Source organism: Lutjanus erythropterus, chromosome 4, assembly GCF_056507025.1.
Source record: "Lutjanus erythropterus isolate fLutEry1 chromosome 4, fLutEry1.hap2, whole genome shotgun sequence".
In the NCBI taxonomy this organism is placed as follows: Eukaryota; Metazoa; Chordata; class Actinopteri; order Lutjaniformes; family Lutjanidae; genus Lutjanus; species Lutjanus erythropterus.
Genome location: NC_139320.1, coordinates 12,438,633 through 12,454,909, shown reverse-complemented (window position 1 = coordinate 12,454,909; position 16,277 = coordinate 12,438,633). Strand labels below are relative to the sequence as shown.

Below are 16,277 nucleotides of genomic sequence, written 5' to 3'. Positions count from 1 at the left end.
ATTATGAAGGTAGATAGTAGGGGAGCTGAAAAGCAAATGAAGGAGTGGGTTATGGAAAGGAGGTGGTTTGTGTCAAATGTCTGATAAATGGTTTCATGCTGTCAGTGCTTTGCTACAAGAGTCACACTGTCTTTCTGGTGGATAATAACTGTGTACCTATCTTGTGCTTGTGTTATTTTTTCCATTGTTGACAGATCCTTAAGTCATTTTATCTGCGTATAAACTGGTGCAGACATTGATGCAGTATTTCTCTGGCCTATAAACATTTTCATCCCCACCCACTCTTCATGTTATCTGTCATGCATACCTAATGTTGACTTTCCCTCTCTCTCTCCTCTCTAGATGCAGTGTAGACTTGGCTGGTGACTGTTCTGCAGGCTCTCCACTTCTCTTGTCCCTGGAGTCAGGCAGTTGGGGGGGCAGATTCCTGCATTCCCCTTCTCTCAGTCTGAGTCTTTTTGTCTGGACAAAAAAACCAACTGCCCGCCATTGGAGTACACAGCTCGTCCTCGCCTGTGTTGCTTGGATCAGCACAGCTCATCTCCTGACTGAGGAGAGCGCAGCAGCTGCACAAGATTCACCTTCTACCAACTGATCCCTCCCGGCCCCGCTCACACTGCCCTGTCACCATGGTGCTGTCACAACGGCAACGAGATGAACTGTAAGTTGACAACACAGACTTTCATAACATGTGGCTGAGATGTGAAGATGTCATTCAGAATGTATGGATTTATCCACTATGGTTGAACTGTTGCACATTTGTTGCTGTTGCATCATGGGATGAAACATGTTTCATTTCACTTTCATCCTAGATTCACTTTCATCCTGTCACTCACGCTGACACTGCCCAGAACAAACACATTCTTCTGATGTTGCTGTGTAACTTTGAAGGAGTGAAGTTGGTGAGGTGCTTTCCTTAAACAGCACTTTGAAGGTGTTTTTCCAAGAAGGGAAGCGCAATATTCATTTCAGGGCTGCAACCAGGGACTGTATAATAAATAGTTGAAGGAGCCTCCAGCAAGGCCTACTTGGCTAACTCTCTGCTAATCCAAAAATGGGCACAGAGGTGGAGGTGGAGCTGGGGAGGCTGAATGAAGCAGCTAGCCATCTGTGATGGTACCTACCAGTTACTTGAAGTGGGCACACCATTAATTATGCATAACTTAGTGCCTTAATATAATTAAAATTGGGGGGGGGGGTCAAAATTCACCCTTTGAAGAGTTATCATGAACACAGAAATTAGCTATAAAGACCAAAACTTTTTTTTGTACTGGGCTGTAATAATATGTTTATTTCTGCTGTAAAGTGGGGCATTTTAATATAGTGGTTGACTTGCTGCTGGACTTTCATCTATAAATTATTAAAAAATAAGAACAATTTACTAAAATCTAAAAATTATGAGATCAAATTGCTTATTTTGTCTGACCACCCCACAAAATCTTATTTATTTACTGCCATAAAAGCTATCAAAATAACTTTTTTATTTATTGATTGACTAATATATTTTAATCTTACTAATTGTTGAAGCTCTATTTTATATTTATTGTATGTTTCATCCAAAACCAGATGTTATTTTAAAAATAAATGTCAGCTAACTAGAAACTTGATTGTATCAACAGTTATTTTTCTCTAACACCACAAAAACAGTTCTAGCTAATGGCAACAATTCAGGCTACATTCATGTTTCTCATCAATCAGAGAGAACAGTAAGAGAAATTGTAATAATAGAGAAAAACAAAACTTGTGTACAGTCAGGAATACCATTTTCTTCTAGTTTTTGGGGTAATTTTGTACTTTTTTGTTAGAGAATTGACAGTGGAGAGATAAGGCAAGCACGAGGGGAGCAACATGCAGCAAACACACTTCTGCTTTATCCTCTATTGGCTGACATTTTTGTTGATATATTGTGGCAGCCCATGTTATTATGACACTCATCTAATCAAATGTGAGGTTCAAATTAGCTAAAGCTGAATCAGATGTTGTTTGAAGCTGTCCAGAGACATGGGTGCCAATTACAGTATCAAAGAGCTCTATAAATAGCTTAATGTGGGCCTGTTCCAGTGAGATCTGTTTGTATACCTGTGCCCAAGCAAAGAGAGACTCTACTTCAAAATCACTGATATTTTTTCAGTTGTTTTGAAAGCTTAAAAAGCACCTCTTTTAATTGCCCTGCATCCAGGCAGGGATGTGCATTGATTACTAGAATCAGTTTTAACAGGGGAAATTTTGTTATTTTTTTCTCTCTGGTACCCCTCAGGAAGAATCGATGGCTGGTTGAAGGTTCCTGAGCTCCCCTGTGGTCTGGCAGCACAAATGTATTGATCCTCCACCTACCCCTGAAAATGTTTAGTATTCACAATTTGCCCTGTGTGACCTTAGAGAAGCTTAGGGTGCCACCTTTGCCCCCAAAGTAAAAACAATAGAGAAAAAGTACCAGACTTGCTGTACCAAACTTAATGCACTTATTCTGTGCACACAATGTCTGAAATCTGCCTACAAATTGTCTGGCACAGGTACAGAAGTGGCATACAGACAAAGACATATCTGCATGTGTGCTGTGGAGTATATATTGAGCAAGTGGGAGAAGCGAAAGAGACTGTGTTAATGGGGAACTGTAATTTGGTCCTGCTGAGTCTGAGCTTGGTAATTAACCCCTGAGGCAGGCAAAAAGTTAAGGCAGCTCAATTTGAGCTACAAGGTCATGGGAAGGAGATGAGATGATCTTGCTGAGCTTTAGTCCTTAACAGTCTCCTAACACTTAATAAGAAGTATGTTTAAATGACATATTTGTAAAGGATATGGTGGTGAAATTTACGTCAGACTAAAAATGGCAATGCAGTTGATTGTCTTTTTCACTCTCCCATCTTGCACTGTCACTGAGAAATGTAACAACATTCACATGACAAGGCTGTTAACATTCTCAGCTATGTTTCTGTGTATTTAGATTAGTGCTGTGGGAGGGGTCTGTTGGTATGGAGAGATCTATTGGAATGCTAATCCTACAAGCTATTTGCTATTCAGAGGAAGCTGCCAGGGACCCCCCACTCCTTCACCCCTCTTTTCTCCTTCATTGCACAAGTCTCTGGCCCCCATAGCTTACAGGAAACTGGTGTGGGACCATCACACCACTTGAGTCACATTCAAGCATCTGTTGCATTCTTCCCGTCGGAGATGTCACTTGGCTCATTTGGTGCTCTCATTGAGTTTGTTGCCTCTGAAGTCGCCCTAAGATCTTGTTTCCTAACTGGCAGCCTCATTTTGGGAAACCTACTTGGAAACTCAGCAGCCAGATTTAAATCAGGCAAGGGGGTAATGGGAACAGTGACCGGTTGACTGTCTGCTATTCACGCTAATTTTTCATTGGGCCCCTTCCTTTCTTTGTCACAGCCTTGTTTACCATTCGGCAGCATACAAATAGATTTTGTTCCCATTGCATTCAGGCCTCCTCTTCCCCTCTTCCACATTTTTAAGCTCAACTGTCAGAAGCAATCAAATAACTGCAGTGAAACAGTCAAATGTGCACCAACTTTACCGTATGCGCTATCAGAGTGAATGTTTTGGTCATTTTTAGGTGAAATGTTGAAGAACAAAAATGATACAACAGAAAACAAGGGAAGACTTGTTTTTGACCTGCTCTTTGACATCGTCCAAAAAGACATCAAAACAGTTTTATTACCCCAGTGTGGAACAAAATATTCTAAAAAGAGAAATAATCTTTGTACCCTAATCTGGTGCTATTTTGTCAGCACTGCAGTCAGATGCTGTGATTGCGCAGCATCTTCACAACAACTCTATTTTTATGAACAGAGCCAATGAAAAGCACATTTGTGTCTCTATCCAGGGTCAGGGGACTCGTCCCCGCTGGCGCTTCATAAAAATAGATACAGAACACAAACTATCTGCTCCCCTGAAAGACCTGGAGGCACCCGTGTGCAGATGAGCCTTGCTGCTTTTGAACTCTCTCTTTGCTTTACAAAGAAAATCCCCTCAGCTGTCTCCATGTCTTGGGCTCCAAGAGGCTCCATGTGATTTTTGTCCTTTTTCCATTGGCCCCTGGCTGTGATTATGGTGACATAACAGATCAAATGCCAAGGCTTCTGCCATCAGAGGACATAAAGGTGACTTAAAGAAGGTGTAATATAAGACTGGAGTACGGAAGGCATTCAGTCAAAGTCATGGCTTTACACTGGCATTAGGGCAGTGTAGTTATGTAACCAAGCAAGTCACGACAAAGAAGTTTTAAATACAAAAAGTATGGGAAATTATGTTTGTTGTCAGTTAGTGAAAAGAATTTTCTGTCCACATGTTGCAGTGTGTTTAATGGTGACAGACCATTGTTTACAATGCTGTTTCTGCTTTTCCCTCTTTTTCAAGAGGTACACTATTACAGTTTCCATTGGTGTCACCATGTTTGTTGTCTTCTTCTTTTTCTTATTTTAACTCTGAGCGGCACCTAGTTGATGTATTGCTTAAAGGGAAAATTCAGCATTTTTCAAGCGAATGTGCAATCAGTGTTGATGGTAGGTGATGCATTAAGTTCCTCAGTGTGTGCTATATTGACCAAAAAAACAGTTCTGCAAAATCTGTGGGCTGTTTCAACCTGGAATCCTAGTCTCGATCTCTGGGTAGCTAACTGGTGTGCTACATGAGTATTTTCATCACTTAATGCTATGTTTTGGCCAATAAAGTAATGGCTTTAGGCTTGATAACACAGCAATATAGGTGTCACAAGTTTGCCCACAATCCATCCTGGTACATGTAAGCACTGCTACATGGCTTTGTGAGCAGGAAAGCTCAGTTTTTAGTCAGTATAGCTTCACTTAGGAATTAATTGCTTCAGGTGACTACATGTACCATCAACATTTTGGTCTTTCTTTGTCCACCTGTGAAAATCTGTGGTTCTGTAGTTGGGGATGTATGAGAATCCCGCTGGTATGATTATCAATACTGTCCTAAATACAGGCACTCCTCTGACTATTAAACCAATTTTTGATTCTGTACCGTAATGCGTAGTTTATGGCAGCAAGAGTTGGTCTCTGTGCTGCACCACAGCTGACCTGACAAACATGGTGTCTGGGACATAAAGTTACAGAACTAACCAGTAAAAATATAAGAGTAATGCCCCTACCCTAAGCAGACTAGACCGCTGACTCGTCTGAGCATAGAGGTTTGGAGTAGAGTTGTGTGGTAAATGTCTGACTAGAGATGCACAGATCGACCGGCCAGAGACCGGAAATGGACGGTTTTCAGTGTGACTGGCCCTGACCGATGACCAGCTGGTCAGTGTCACATATCTTATTCTGTGCCCGTTATTGTCACACACGTGTTCTGCACGATGGTCACGTCATTGGCACAGCAGACAAACTTACCATGATATCACAACCCCCACAGCGCTGATCACAGCTGCACACACTCGGACATACTTGTATGAAGTTGGTGTTGGCAACAGATTCCAAGAATTGGATTAAGAGAAGACAGACAGTCTACAACGAGACAGAGCAGCTGACGGTGTCGCAGAACAGCCATAAACTTTGTAGCTCTTCAGGCTAATGTTAGCCAGCAGCAGACTGCTGTTCACAGAGGGACAGTTAAAATCTCAAATCCTGTTCTGGTTGAAGAATAACCAACCTGTGTTTATTTGTCTCCTAAAACGTTTTCTCATCCAGGCTTGTTTAACTTCTGCATCTGTTTTTCTCACAGCAAAGTTTTACTGCAGCAAACTGTTGTACCGTGTGTGTCTCTGGTTTGTTTTTCATCTGCTTCCACACGAGATCACATGAAATGGGAAATCCTGTGAGATTCCATGATCTCGCGAGATCGCGTTCCCCCTATTCATGACCTTAAGCCGTTTACACAAATACCACATAATACCGTATACCCACATAAAAAGTCAGGAATAGGGATGCACCAATACCGATACCAGGGGTATCATTCCGATACTGTCCTCACGTACTTGTACTCATAAAACTTCTCTGATACCCTATGCCCGATACCACAACAAGAAAAGTAGCCGCTTGACACAAGCAGACATCTAAAGAACAAACAGGACACAGAGTTTAGGGGGTTTGCTGATGCTTACCTTCTTTTTTTGATCATGTGGTCATTATCATTGAGAGACTTGCTGTCCTCAACATCATCCACTAACGACTGCAGAAAATTTTGAAATGGGAAATTTCATGCAAGTCCATGTAAAACTGAAATAAATGCACAGAGTGCACCTATAGACTGCACCCAGCTGCTGTCCAATTAGTCCTGGCAGGCATAAACTAGTTGATTGCCTCGATCAATTCATCCAAAGACAAAGAAAAAACACCGCTTCCACCAGTCTGTAGTCCTCTTTTCTTCGTAATAAGCTGCTACAACTTCTCTTTGTGTACTTAATCCTCACCAAAATGGCCTGACAGCACAGTACACACAATTTCACTTTTTGGGTTTCACAGTAGGGTAAACAAAACTATTGCACATGGCACCACACTCATACCAGTCCCCCCTAAACAATAACAGGTAGGAACTAATTAGCTCTTAAACAAGAGAAACATGAAGAAGAAACATAAATACTACACATCTACACTATTTGTAACGGTAAACTTAATTCTTTAAGTCTATAATAGTGCTGTAAAATTATTATATTGAAATATATTATGTACACTGTAAACTGCACAGCTTAATAAGGAACACAAAATCAGCAAAGTAACTTACTACAAATAACCCCAAAATGTGATGTGTATAGTAACTATGGTTACACTAGTAGCAGGAAACGGAAACAATGAGTTGTTACATTTAGAGCAGTGAGCATCTAATGGAGAAAAAAACTGGTTTTTAAATTTATTGTAAGAACCGTAAAGACATTATTAAGTACCTGTATTGGTACTTGGTATTGGCACGTACCCAAATGTAAACACTTGTACTTGGTCTGAAAAAAAGTGGTATCGGTGCCTCTCTAGCGAGGAGGGTACGACATTTAAAAAAAAATAGAGGCCACCCAAGCCTCGAGGAAGCACTACTAGGAACAGAATGTGATAAAACACAAAGCAGGTTCTACTGTTGTTAATACTGTCTTTAAGAAAGTGAATCGATTTAATCCCAATGCTTTTGTTAAACTACTGAATCTAAATATGAATGACATGAAAAGACTCCTATGTGGATAAGCATTCACAGGTTTTTTTTGGATGAGGGTTTATGAGGGTTTCTGTCCAACCTCACACCAGCCAACATAAGATGGAGTATTGTCATGAATGAAATAAAGCTGTGCAAGCAAAATTTGGTATTGATTTGGTGTCTTTTTTCAATTAGTTGACCAGCTTCAGTTGCACATGTCATTTTGAAACCATGATTTCAGTGTCGGTTGTAAGCGTCAGAGACCAGATTTGTGGTTGTCATAAATCTGGTACTTCAGTGTTTGGCTGTGACCGGTGCCTCCAGAGGGGTATTGCACACAGACATTTGTTGCTGGCACACACAGACACTTAGTCTTGCTTGTTCTGTTCCCGAGTCTCTCTATTGGTGCTTGGTTTGCTAAACATGGCCGAGTGAATCTGCGGGGGGTCCATCAGCAATACAGATCTGATTTTGCCTCAGGAATCTCACACAGATGGATTGGCATAGTAACAATCTCTGTGGTCTGGACCCATTATCCTATATTAATCATTGACCGCCCCCATATAGAAAAGGACTTTGTTTTGGGAAAAAGGCCAGTCTACTTGATGTAGAAAGAAACCTGAATCCACAGCACACTTGAGTTTCCAGTGGCTGCCTGGCCAGAGTATATCTGACTTTACTCATCATGATTTATTGGCATGAATCAGCATCCATTCTCCTCAGTCATCCACATCTGTATTTTGTGTGTCATCAGTTGTATTTTTGTTTTCAGCATTCCACTCACTGTTTTCCTGACCACTTGCTTTTTCATTTCCAACCAGACCTTTCTTTTTCTCTTTGTGTTTGATCACTGCAGCTCTATTTTGATGATCCATTAAGATCCAGAAGAATGCTGAAGCATTTGCTTCCACCACCTTCTAAAATGTTAGCATGTGATTCTTTTCTTTGTCCTATATGATAGTAAACGGAGTATTTTTGGGAGTTTGACTGTTGGCTGAATAAAACAGTCCATCTGAACCCAGCACCTTGGATAGTGGAAAACTTAAAATGTGGTAAATGACACTGGAGAAAGAGAACTGATTGAGTCTTATTCCCAGGTCGCCAGACACCTATATTTTGCGAATGAAACTTGACAATCACTATCTTACCGACCCGTGATTGGTCAAAGTTTCCTGTCACAAGCAAGATTTTCTAAAGCCTGAACAGAGCCAAGAGGAGGAGCAGCAGTTTAGTTTTCTCTCACACCAGTAGAATTATATTATGCTTGAAGGTTATTATGGAATCTTTGTCCAGGGATGCCAAATATAAACTGCCTATCAGGTTTAATTATGAAAATAAGCATTAGTTGCAACCCAGTTCTTTCATACTCCTGATCATGTTATTGCATGTTTCTTCACATTGAAAAACCTTGCAAATCCAGTATGACAAAAGAACTTCTTCTCGTTCCGCCTATAATAGCATTAATATAACCACAGATATTTTCAAGAATTGCTAGCTCAGTAGATATGGTTTAGTAAGAAATCTGCCTCATTACCTCTTTGACATAGGTGTTGTGTGAAACTAGTCACATCTATCTTTGTTATCCTTTGTGTAGCCAACAATAAATTATCCACACTGTCATGGGATTTATGAAAGTGCACTTGACTCTGTAACACTGGCTTTAGCTCAGCCAGCAAAGCTCCATCATCACCATGTGACAGAGGATATGCACATGCATGACTTTGTATGTTTTGGTGTATAGACTGGACAGCTGTCATTTCAGCTCCATGCTGATGCTGCTTTTTGATCTGAAACCATACTGCACGTTCGCACTCATTCTATAGTGGAGAATAGTTATTGTATTAAGTCTGAATTCAGTGAGAAGACAGTCCTGGATTAGACATTTCCTCTTTGTGGATCCTAGTCAGAGGGAATTCCCCCCTTTGAAGCTTTGTCCAGCTTAAGGGTTGATCCTCACTGCAGTGAGGGTAATTTAAATGCAGGAAGACTGCCTGTTTTCTACTCCCAACCTACCTGTTTCACATTTTAAATTAACAGCATGATAATCAGTCCTCTAAGAGGCTTTGAGATGATTGAAAGTTGGAAATAAAGTAAAGGGCAGAAACTTTCCCAGATAAACCAAATTTCCTTTTTCAGTTTGTCACTGATGGATTAATTGCTTGATTAATCTAGGTGGTGACTGCCTTAAGTTAACATGCTTCATGTCTCAGTAGCCAGTACCTGGGGCCTGTCCTCATCAGTCAGGGAGCACAAATATTAGATTGGTTACAGTATTCATGGAGATCCAACTGTAACTGTGCTGATATGCAGTCCTGTCATATGACTTTTGTGGAATGTTTCTGGTAACAAGTTCTCCTTGAGAAGTTATCAGCTGTTCAGTGCTCAGCTGTTAAGACAGAGGAATAAGCTTAACTTTTTTAGCTCCCTAAGGGCCTGCTTCCTCTCTTTACACATAATGTTTCTTGTTACTTTTTACATATTTACCCTCTCAGCAGAAATAGTGGTTTATTTTCTGTAGATTGTAGTGTCGAGTTTGCTTACTCATGACTATGGAAAGGTATGGACTTTGCTTCTTTAATGGCACAGATTGGAAATACTTAGATCCAACTGAGTATTGAAAAACGCCCTCTTATTCAGTACCAAATCTCAATACCTAAATTTCATCACTGTCAGTGAGCAAATAAGCACGCAGTATGCTTGTACCAAGATCTATTAATGCTGTTGCATTGGCCCTAAGCCCAGACTATGATCATTATTTTGTTTTTTGATCTGCACAGACAAATAAGTAAACTTTGTGCCGCGAGCGTCCTCTCCTCGCCTCTGCAGGGATGGATAACCTGGTGTTTCTGACAGCAAGCATGGTGTTTTTTACAGACCAACAGGTAAAAACAGAGAAACTCTGTTAGTTGAAGGTCAGGTTAGCTGCTCTTTGAGTAAGAGGTCTCATTCTGCTAACACAGGCTGTAATGCTGTCTAGTAACATTAAAGAATGATATTAGTGAAGCATAACCATGGTGATTGAATAACACCTGTGCTCTATTATGACAGTAACTGCCATTAAAGCCTTAGTTTAAACACTTAGGCAAGGAGATAACCTTGGCTTTATGCAACACTCCTAATTGAACCCTTTACTTTAGAGAAATATTTTGAAAGATTGAAAGGTGGTTTATGTAACTGGACATTCTTGCAATGGTCTTGAAATGGACAGTTAAATGAATGGCATGAGAAAGTTGCCCCTGTTACCACCCTAATAATATAAAAAATCAGATAGTATCTGGGTAAAGCTGCATTGTTGGTAGAAACAGCTTTGTTTTGGCCCTGAAAGGAAGTCACACACTTTGCTAAGTTAGTACAGTCTTAATTTGAAGATGAAGAGGAACATGAAATGTGCTGTGTAGCCTCTAGTTTTCTTTAGCAGTACTCCCTTGCATTGCCAGTGGCCTTGTCACTTGAATACGTGTACTTAGGCCAGAGCTGTTTGGTGATGTAACCACTGCCTCTGCTGTCGTCTTCTGCTGTTTGCACAGTGGTTATCATCTCAGAACAACCATGGTACAACCTTTATAAGCTCTATGAAGCACAGTCAGGGCACACACATAATCTTCTGCCTCATCACAAGACAGTTGCAGTTTTTTTTTTTTAACAGTCCATCTCTAAAGGTGTGGGTAATGTGCTCATAGAAGACAAAAAGTGTGACTGATATATTCCTGTGAAGTAATCCATAGGAAGGTGAATTTTATATGTGCTGAGGGACCTTTCAGAGTGTTGACTAAAGCTCTTTCCTATTAAACATTTGTCTGCAGTTTTGAAAGACTGAGCAGGTTCATACATTGTCTGGTCAAGAGATATTCCTATGTGAGGTTTGTGTCCATAGACTGCTATATGGCACAGAGCGATGGCCAGGCAAGAAAGGTTTTCCTACCTCTCAGCATGATGTGCTTGAAAAGTGTTCAGGCTCAGGTTGTTTTCACTGTAAACACAGCAGCAGTGCCACAGAGGTTGGCAGTGGCAAGGAAAGAGACGGCATGTGGCTGCATTCCGAGTTGATGGTGTAACTTTGTCTCACTACAGTGAGGAAACTAATACAGGAAGTAATCCAGGAGCTGATTCTGACTATGACTTCACTGAATGATGCACCTCTTCACCAGCAGAGAACAAGGTTTTATGCTGCTGTTGTATGAATAATAAGTATATTTGTAATGTGATATTTCTATTTAATTTGCATCTTTATGATCCATATTAATTAGTTGAGCTTGATAACTTGTTAGCATTATAAATCATTATTGCAGAGAAAGTTTTCAAACTGTGCTGTTGGCCGTGCTAAAAACCACAAACATGAGTTAAACGTAGGATCATAATCCAATGACCATTGGAACAGAACAGCCCGGCCACCACTAGGTACAGCTGATCCTGGTTTTGAACTACATGAGATGTGCTTGATGTATTATGCAGCACACTTCAAACAGCTTAACACACTCAAATATTTTACTTACTGAAACTGGTCACATTTTTCTCATTAACACAGAATGTAGTGAAATCTAAGAAGAGGTGGAGGCTCTGTTATTAAGTGTTGCTCATACATAAAATGATGTGAAAGTGAAGGATCATGGAGCAGGAATTGGGAGGAAGTGATGTCACTGGCAGACATGCTGGTTGGCTGACTTGCCTCTCTTCTCAGAAGGATGAGGTCATGCATCTCTTCCTCATCTCACCCCTGTCTCCTTCTTTATGTCATAGGCTGCTCTTTCTTTCTCACTCCATTAAGGGGTTTTTACTGTACATGAGAGAGCAGCTCTGCACCAGAGGTCTGACTGACCACAACATTGATATAACAAATGTGAGGCCTCCTAATCTGTACTGAATCACACAAGATTACTTGCACTTTTAGGACATTGCTGTTGTAGTTTTTGAATAGTTATGGATATAGCAGTATAATTTTGAATATTTTCTTATGCTTTCAGTCAGAGAAAACTTTTTAATCACACCGAAACAGACCAAGTTTACAGCTACAATATGGGCATTGAGGGATCTGCAATAATTCACTGATAAATCAGTTGAAAGAAAGTTAGTTGCCAAATATTTTGACAATAGACAACCAAAAATGACAAACATTGGCTAGTTCCACCCTCTTACATCTGAAGGTCTGCTGCTTTTTTGTCATTTATGATTGCCACTTGGGGTTCTGGGAAATTTTGATGAACATTTTTTACATTTCTTTGACATTTTATAGACTAAACAAGTAATTAATCATGAAAATAGTCAGCAGATTAATTGATAATGAAAATAATCATTAGTTGCAACCCTACTTTCAGGCTTTCTATTGTTCTTTCCCCCCTCTTCTAGCTGTTCTCTCTGTCCACGTACTCGCCCTGCCCTCTTTCTCACTATCTCCCCATCACGTCATCTAGCTGTGGGCTGCTAGTAACCATGGAAACCAGCTGGTTTGCTCTCCTTCTGTTGACATTAGTTCACATCTTTCCACCTGTTTTCTTCCCTTTTACGTTATATTTATGAATTGAACATATTAAAATTACATGTTGATGTGTGGATTGTTTTTGTTTGTTTGTTTGTGTTTTTACCAGATGTGGTGTGACATGAGAGTCAGGGAAGCTGTGGGTACTTTCTCTTCATGTGTTCACTAAGACTCTTAAACAAAATTATGTCCTCTCTGGTGTGTAGCTGTGCTGTTTTGAGCAAATGATTTAGTGTGTGTGCTATTGTTCCTGGACCATGCAAAAAAATATAGGCTATTGAATATGATTCATGATTACTCCCTCATCCCCTGTAGCTACATACACTGCTCCACTATGTGGTTTGCATACAACACCATGCAGCATAGACAGCGAGGCATAAACCTTAAATCAAAGTGACTTTGTCTACTACCATGGACTGTCTTTTACAACATTACTGTAATATTACTGTGTCCAGTTATTCTAACTCTACTGTTGGCGCAGATGATTTAAGAGTGTTTTCTCCATTCCATTTTTTTGTCTTAGTCTTACTCTTGCTTTTGTGCCTGTTCTCAACTACACTGTGATATTTTGGTTTTGTTACAGTTGACTGAAGGGAGACTTAAATAGAGTTAACTACATGGAACTCTCAAAATCGCTGCAAAGTGATTTGATTTCTTGAAGGGGTGTAACGGTACAAAAAATTTGTGGATGAATATGGAACTCAGTTTTACAGTCACAGTTCAGTATATTTTCTATATAACAGGGAAAATTTCAAGTATAGTTCACCAGAATTTTTCTGAAAGAGTGAAGGCACTTAAATAGTGTAATAGCTACAAAAAATACAAAACAATAATATAATAACTATAATGAGGAATAATATTAACAATTGGCAGTAATGTTCTATCATAACACTTGTTAATATCTTACATAATAACTAACAACTTATGCTTGTTTACACAGAGCAGTCACATAGACTAACATGCACATGTGAAGGCACATTGTAGCAAAGCTCAAGCACTTGGACCTTTGATGCTTAAATCCTGTATTCTCTTGACTGAGTATAATCACATATCCACAGAGATAAACACTTTTAGAGCATTAGTTATTTCTTAGGTGTAAATCTGCAATGAGAGGTTGTCTTGACACTGAGAGAAGGACTCTCTTTCCACTCTGTTTTTGTCTTTTTAGCTAATTGACACATTCAGGTGATGCCGTTGTAAAAGACGTTTGTATTTCCACAGAGAAATCTGAGTTTAACAATGTCTGCACAGTTTGACACTAATCTATGTTGCTTTTCACTGTAATTAATGGGGAGTGGTGACATTGCATGAGCTTGACTAACTCGGCTAACCCAACTAGCATGCTAATACACAACAGAGACTGTTTAGTGTATTTTGTGCAAGTAAAACTTGTGCTCTATTTTGCAGCAGCACTGCTGCAGCCTAGTCTTGGTGCTGCCCAAGATGTTTGTGATTGGTTTGCAATCAAGGCAGGGCATTTTTACCCTTATAGTAGAATATGTATGTGTGAAGCCAGACGGTTGGCCACTGCTGAGTGCTGTGGATAGAGGTATGGCCATGCGAGATTATATAAATCAACCAGTTTTTGGGTCACAAGACATGCTGAATCAAGGAAGTTGTCTACTATCAGAAGGTCCTGTACCAAAAAGGTTCGGGCCGAATTCATGTACTTCCCATCCATTTACCCCTATTTTCATGCCTTTTTCAAGGTCTGCACAGAAAGATTCAACTAAAGCAGGTCCATTGAATGCCTTTTCATAATTTCAGATCTATAGAAGTGGCAGTGAAGAGTTTTTCATTTTCCTGGTACTCTCATCCTTTGAATGGTTAGTGTGAGTTTGGGTTTGGTGGATGCGCACCTGCTCATATACACTATACTAACACACCCACCCCACATCAAAGCTCACTCAGTGCCTCAGCTCCCTCATCTGCTTATACACTTTCTCAGAGATGCGAACACACCCTGGCCCTCCACTCTAGATTTCTAGACTTGCAGCAGGCAGGCCGTCAGAAGAGTAGATAACCTCCTGCTAACCTTGAGCTGTAATAAGGCCTGCTCCTGTTGTCATGGGAATTCAGGTGGGCAGAGGGAGATGAGGGTTTCAGTGCTCAACACTGACCGAGAGGGCGCAGGGGGCACAGGCTGGGCTGACAGATTGTACCCCCCACCCCCTTCATATTGGCACCTCAAAGCCTTGCCTGCCTGACAGCTTGTCTGACTTCTTCTGGCATTAATCATGGGCTTCGCTGTGTGCAAACACAGGCGGGCTTGAATCAAGGAAATATTATATTACCATTAGAGAAAAATTGCATTTTTATCAGACATTCATGAATTCAGTGTCTTTGTTTGTGTCCTTTTTGAGTCTGTTTTTTTCCCCAAGTCTAGCTTGTAGTAGACAAACTGAGTGCACTAGAATAGGAAAAAAGAAAAGAAAAATCTAAACCAACCCTGAAGAAATAACTAGTGTTCACATGAGATGCTTGGTTGACACTATGAGGTAAGAGTTTCTTTTTAATAAAGTGGTAGAGCTCGGCAAGATGCACAAAATGAGATATCACAATATTTTTTTAATCAAATTTCTGTATCAGTATTTATTGAAATTGCGACTATTGTAGAAATGTTTTTTTTTGTTTTCACAAAATATTGACTCTGAGAGTTTTGATAAATAAACATCAGTGATGTGGATAAAATGATTAAATTGGTAAAGGTAAATAAAGGAACAGCCAGAACAGTTTGGTCAGTTCAGAACATTACATCTGTTTGCTGTAATGCAGACTTTTAAACCAGGAAAAGACAACACTTGTGCCATATAGCAGTATAACAATATCCAAATTATAAGACAATATCTTGTCTCTCTTGTTTTTTATCGATATAAGATTGAGATTATTTTCCTGATTTCCCAGCCATTATATATAGTCCAGTGATTGATCTCTGTACTTTGTTAAAGCTCACAAGAGACACATTTAAAATATGAACAGTCAAGACTGAAACACCAGCGGTCAAGATATCGAAACTTTTAGTCCTCGTTATGGGTGAAATGCTGGTGCTCCGGAGCCAAAGAAGACATTATACAACTGTTTTCACATACCAAGCAGTACTCCTTCTGAGTAGTGTAAAATTATTGAGTTTATCTTCAAGGATGACTTTAAATTAGCATTTTTATCTAATACAGTGAGCCTAATCATATTTTGTGCCTTGAAATATGCAGAGCATAAATCCATAAAGTTTGAGGTCCACCTGGGGAGCTTTGGTAGTGTGTCTCCTGTTGAATATTAGCTAAATCATGCTAATCAGGTTAGCACATCCTGAATAGTTATAAGCACTGGTCTTGCAAACACAAATGAGAAGCCAAAGTTGGAGGACTTTCTGTATGAACCCATATTTGGCAGCATTATGGTTCCTCTATAAATGATTGGCTGTATTATTCCAGGCTTGGGGTTATTGCAACCCTTTCACATTTGTTTATTGAGAACGTTCATATTGCCATGATTGCAAAAATATTAAAGTTGATATATGATAATATTGAATAACTTACAACCCCTGAATCAAAGTATTGCCTTACTCTGCATAGCATATATACAGTTCATGTGGTCTTGTAATTCTATTCTAATAAATAATTTACTTTTCTGTGCCCTCATGAGAATCTAATTAGATGGAGAATAAAAGTCTGAACCACTGAGACTAACCGACTTGAACCTCATTAAT

General features: G+C 39.8%; 1 protein-coding gene across 1 annotated transcript in view; it reads left to right on the top strand.

Moving 5' to 3' along the window:
* The first annotated feature begins 342 nt into the window (after nt 1-342).
* LOC146328137 (lissencephaly-1 homolog) overlaps nt 343-16,277 on the top strand; it is a 39,638-nt gene continuing 23,703 nt past the window's right edge. The window contains exon 1 of the mRNA XM_084716995.1: nt 343-661. Coding sequence (XP_084573121.1) covers nt 630-661 — 32 coding nt within the window. The 5' untranslated portion in view covers nt 343-629. The remainder of the gene's footprint in view (nt 662-16,277) is intronic.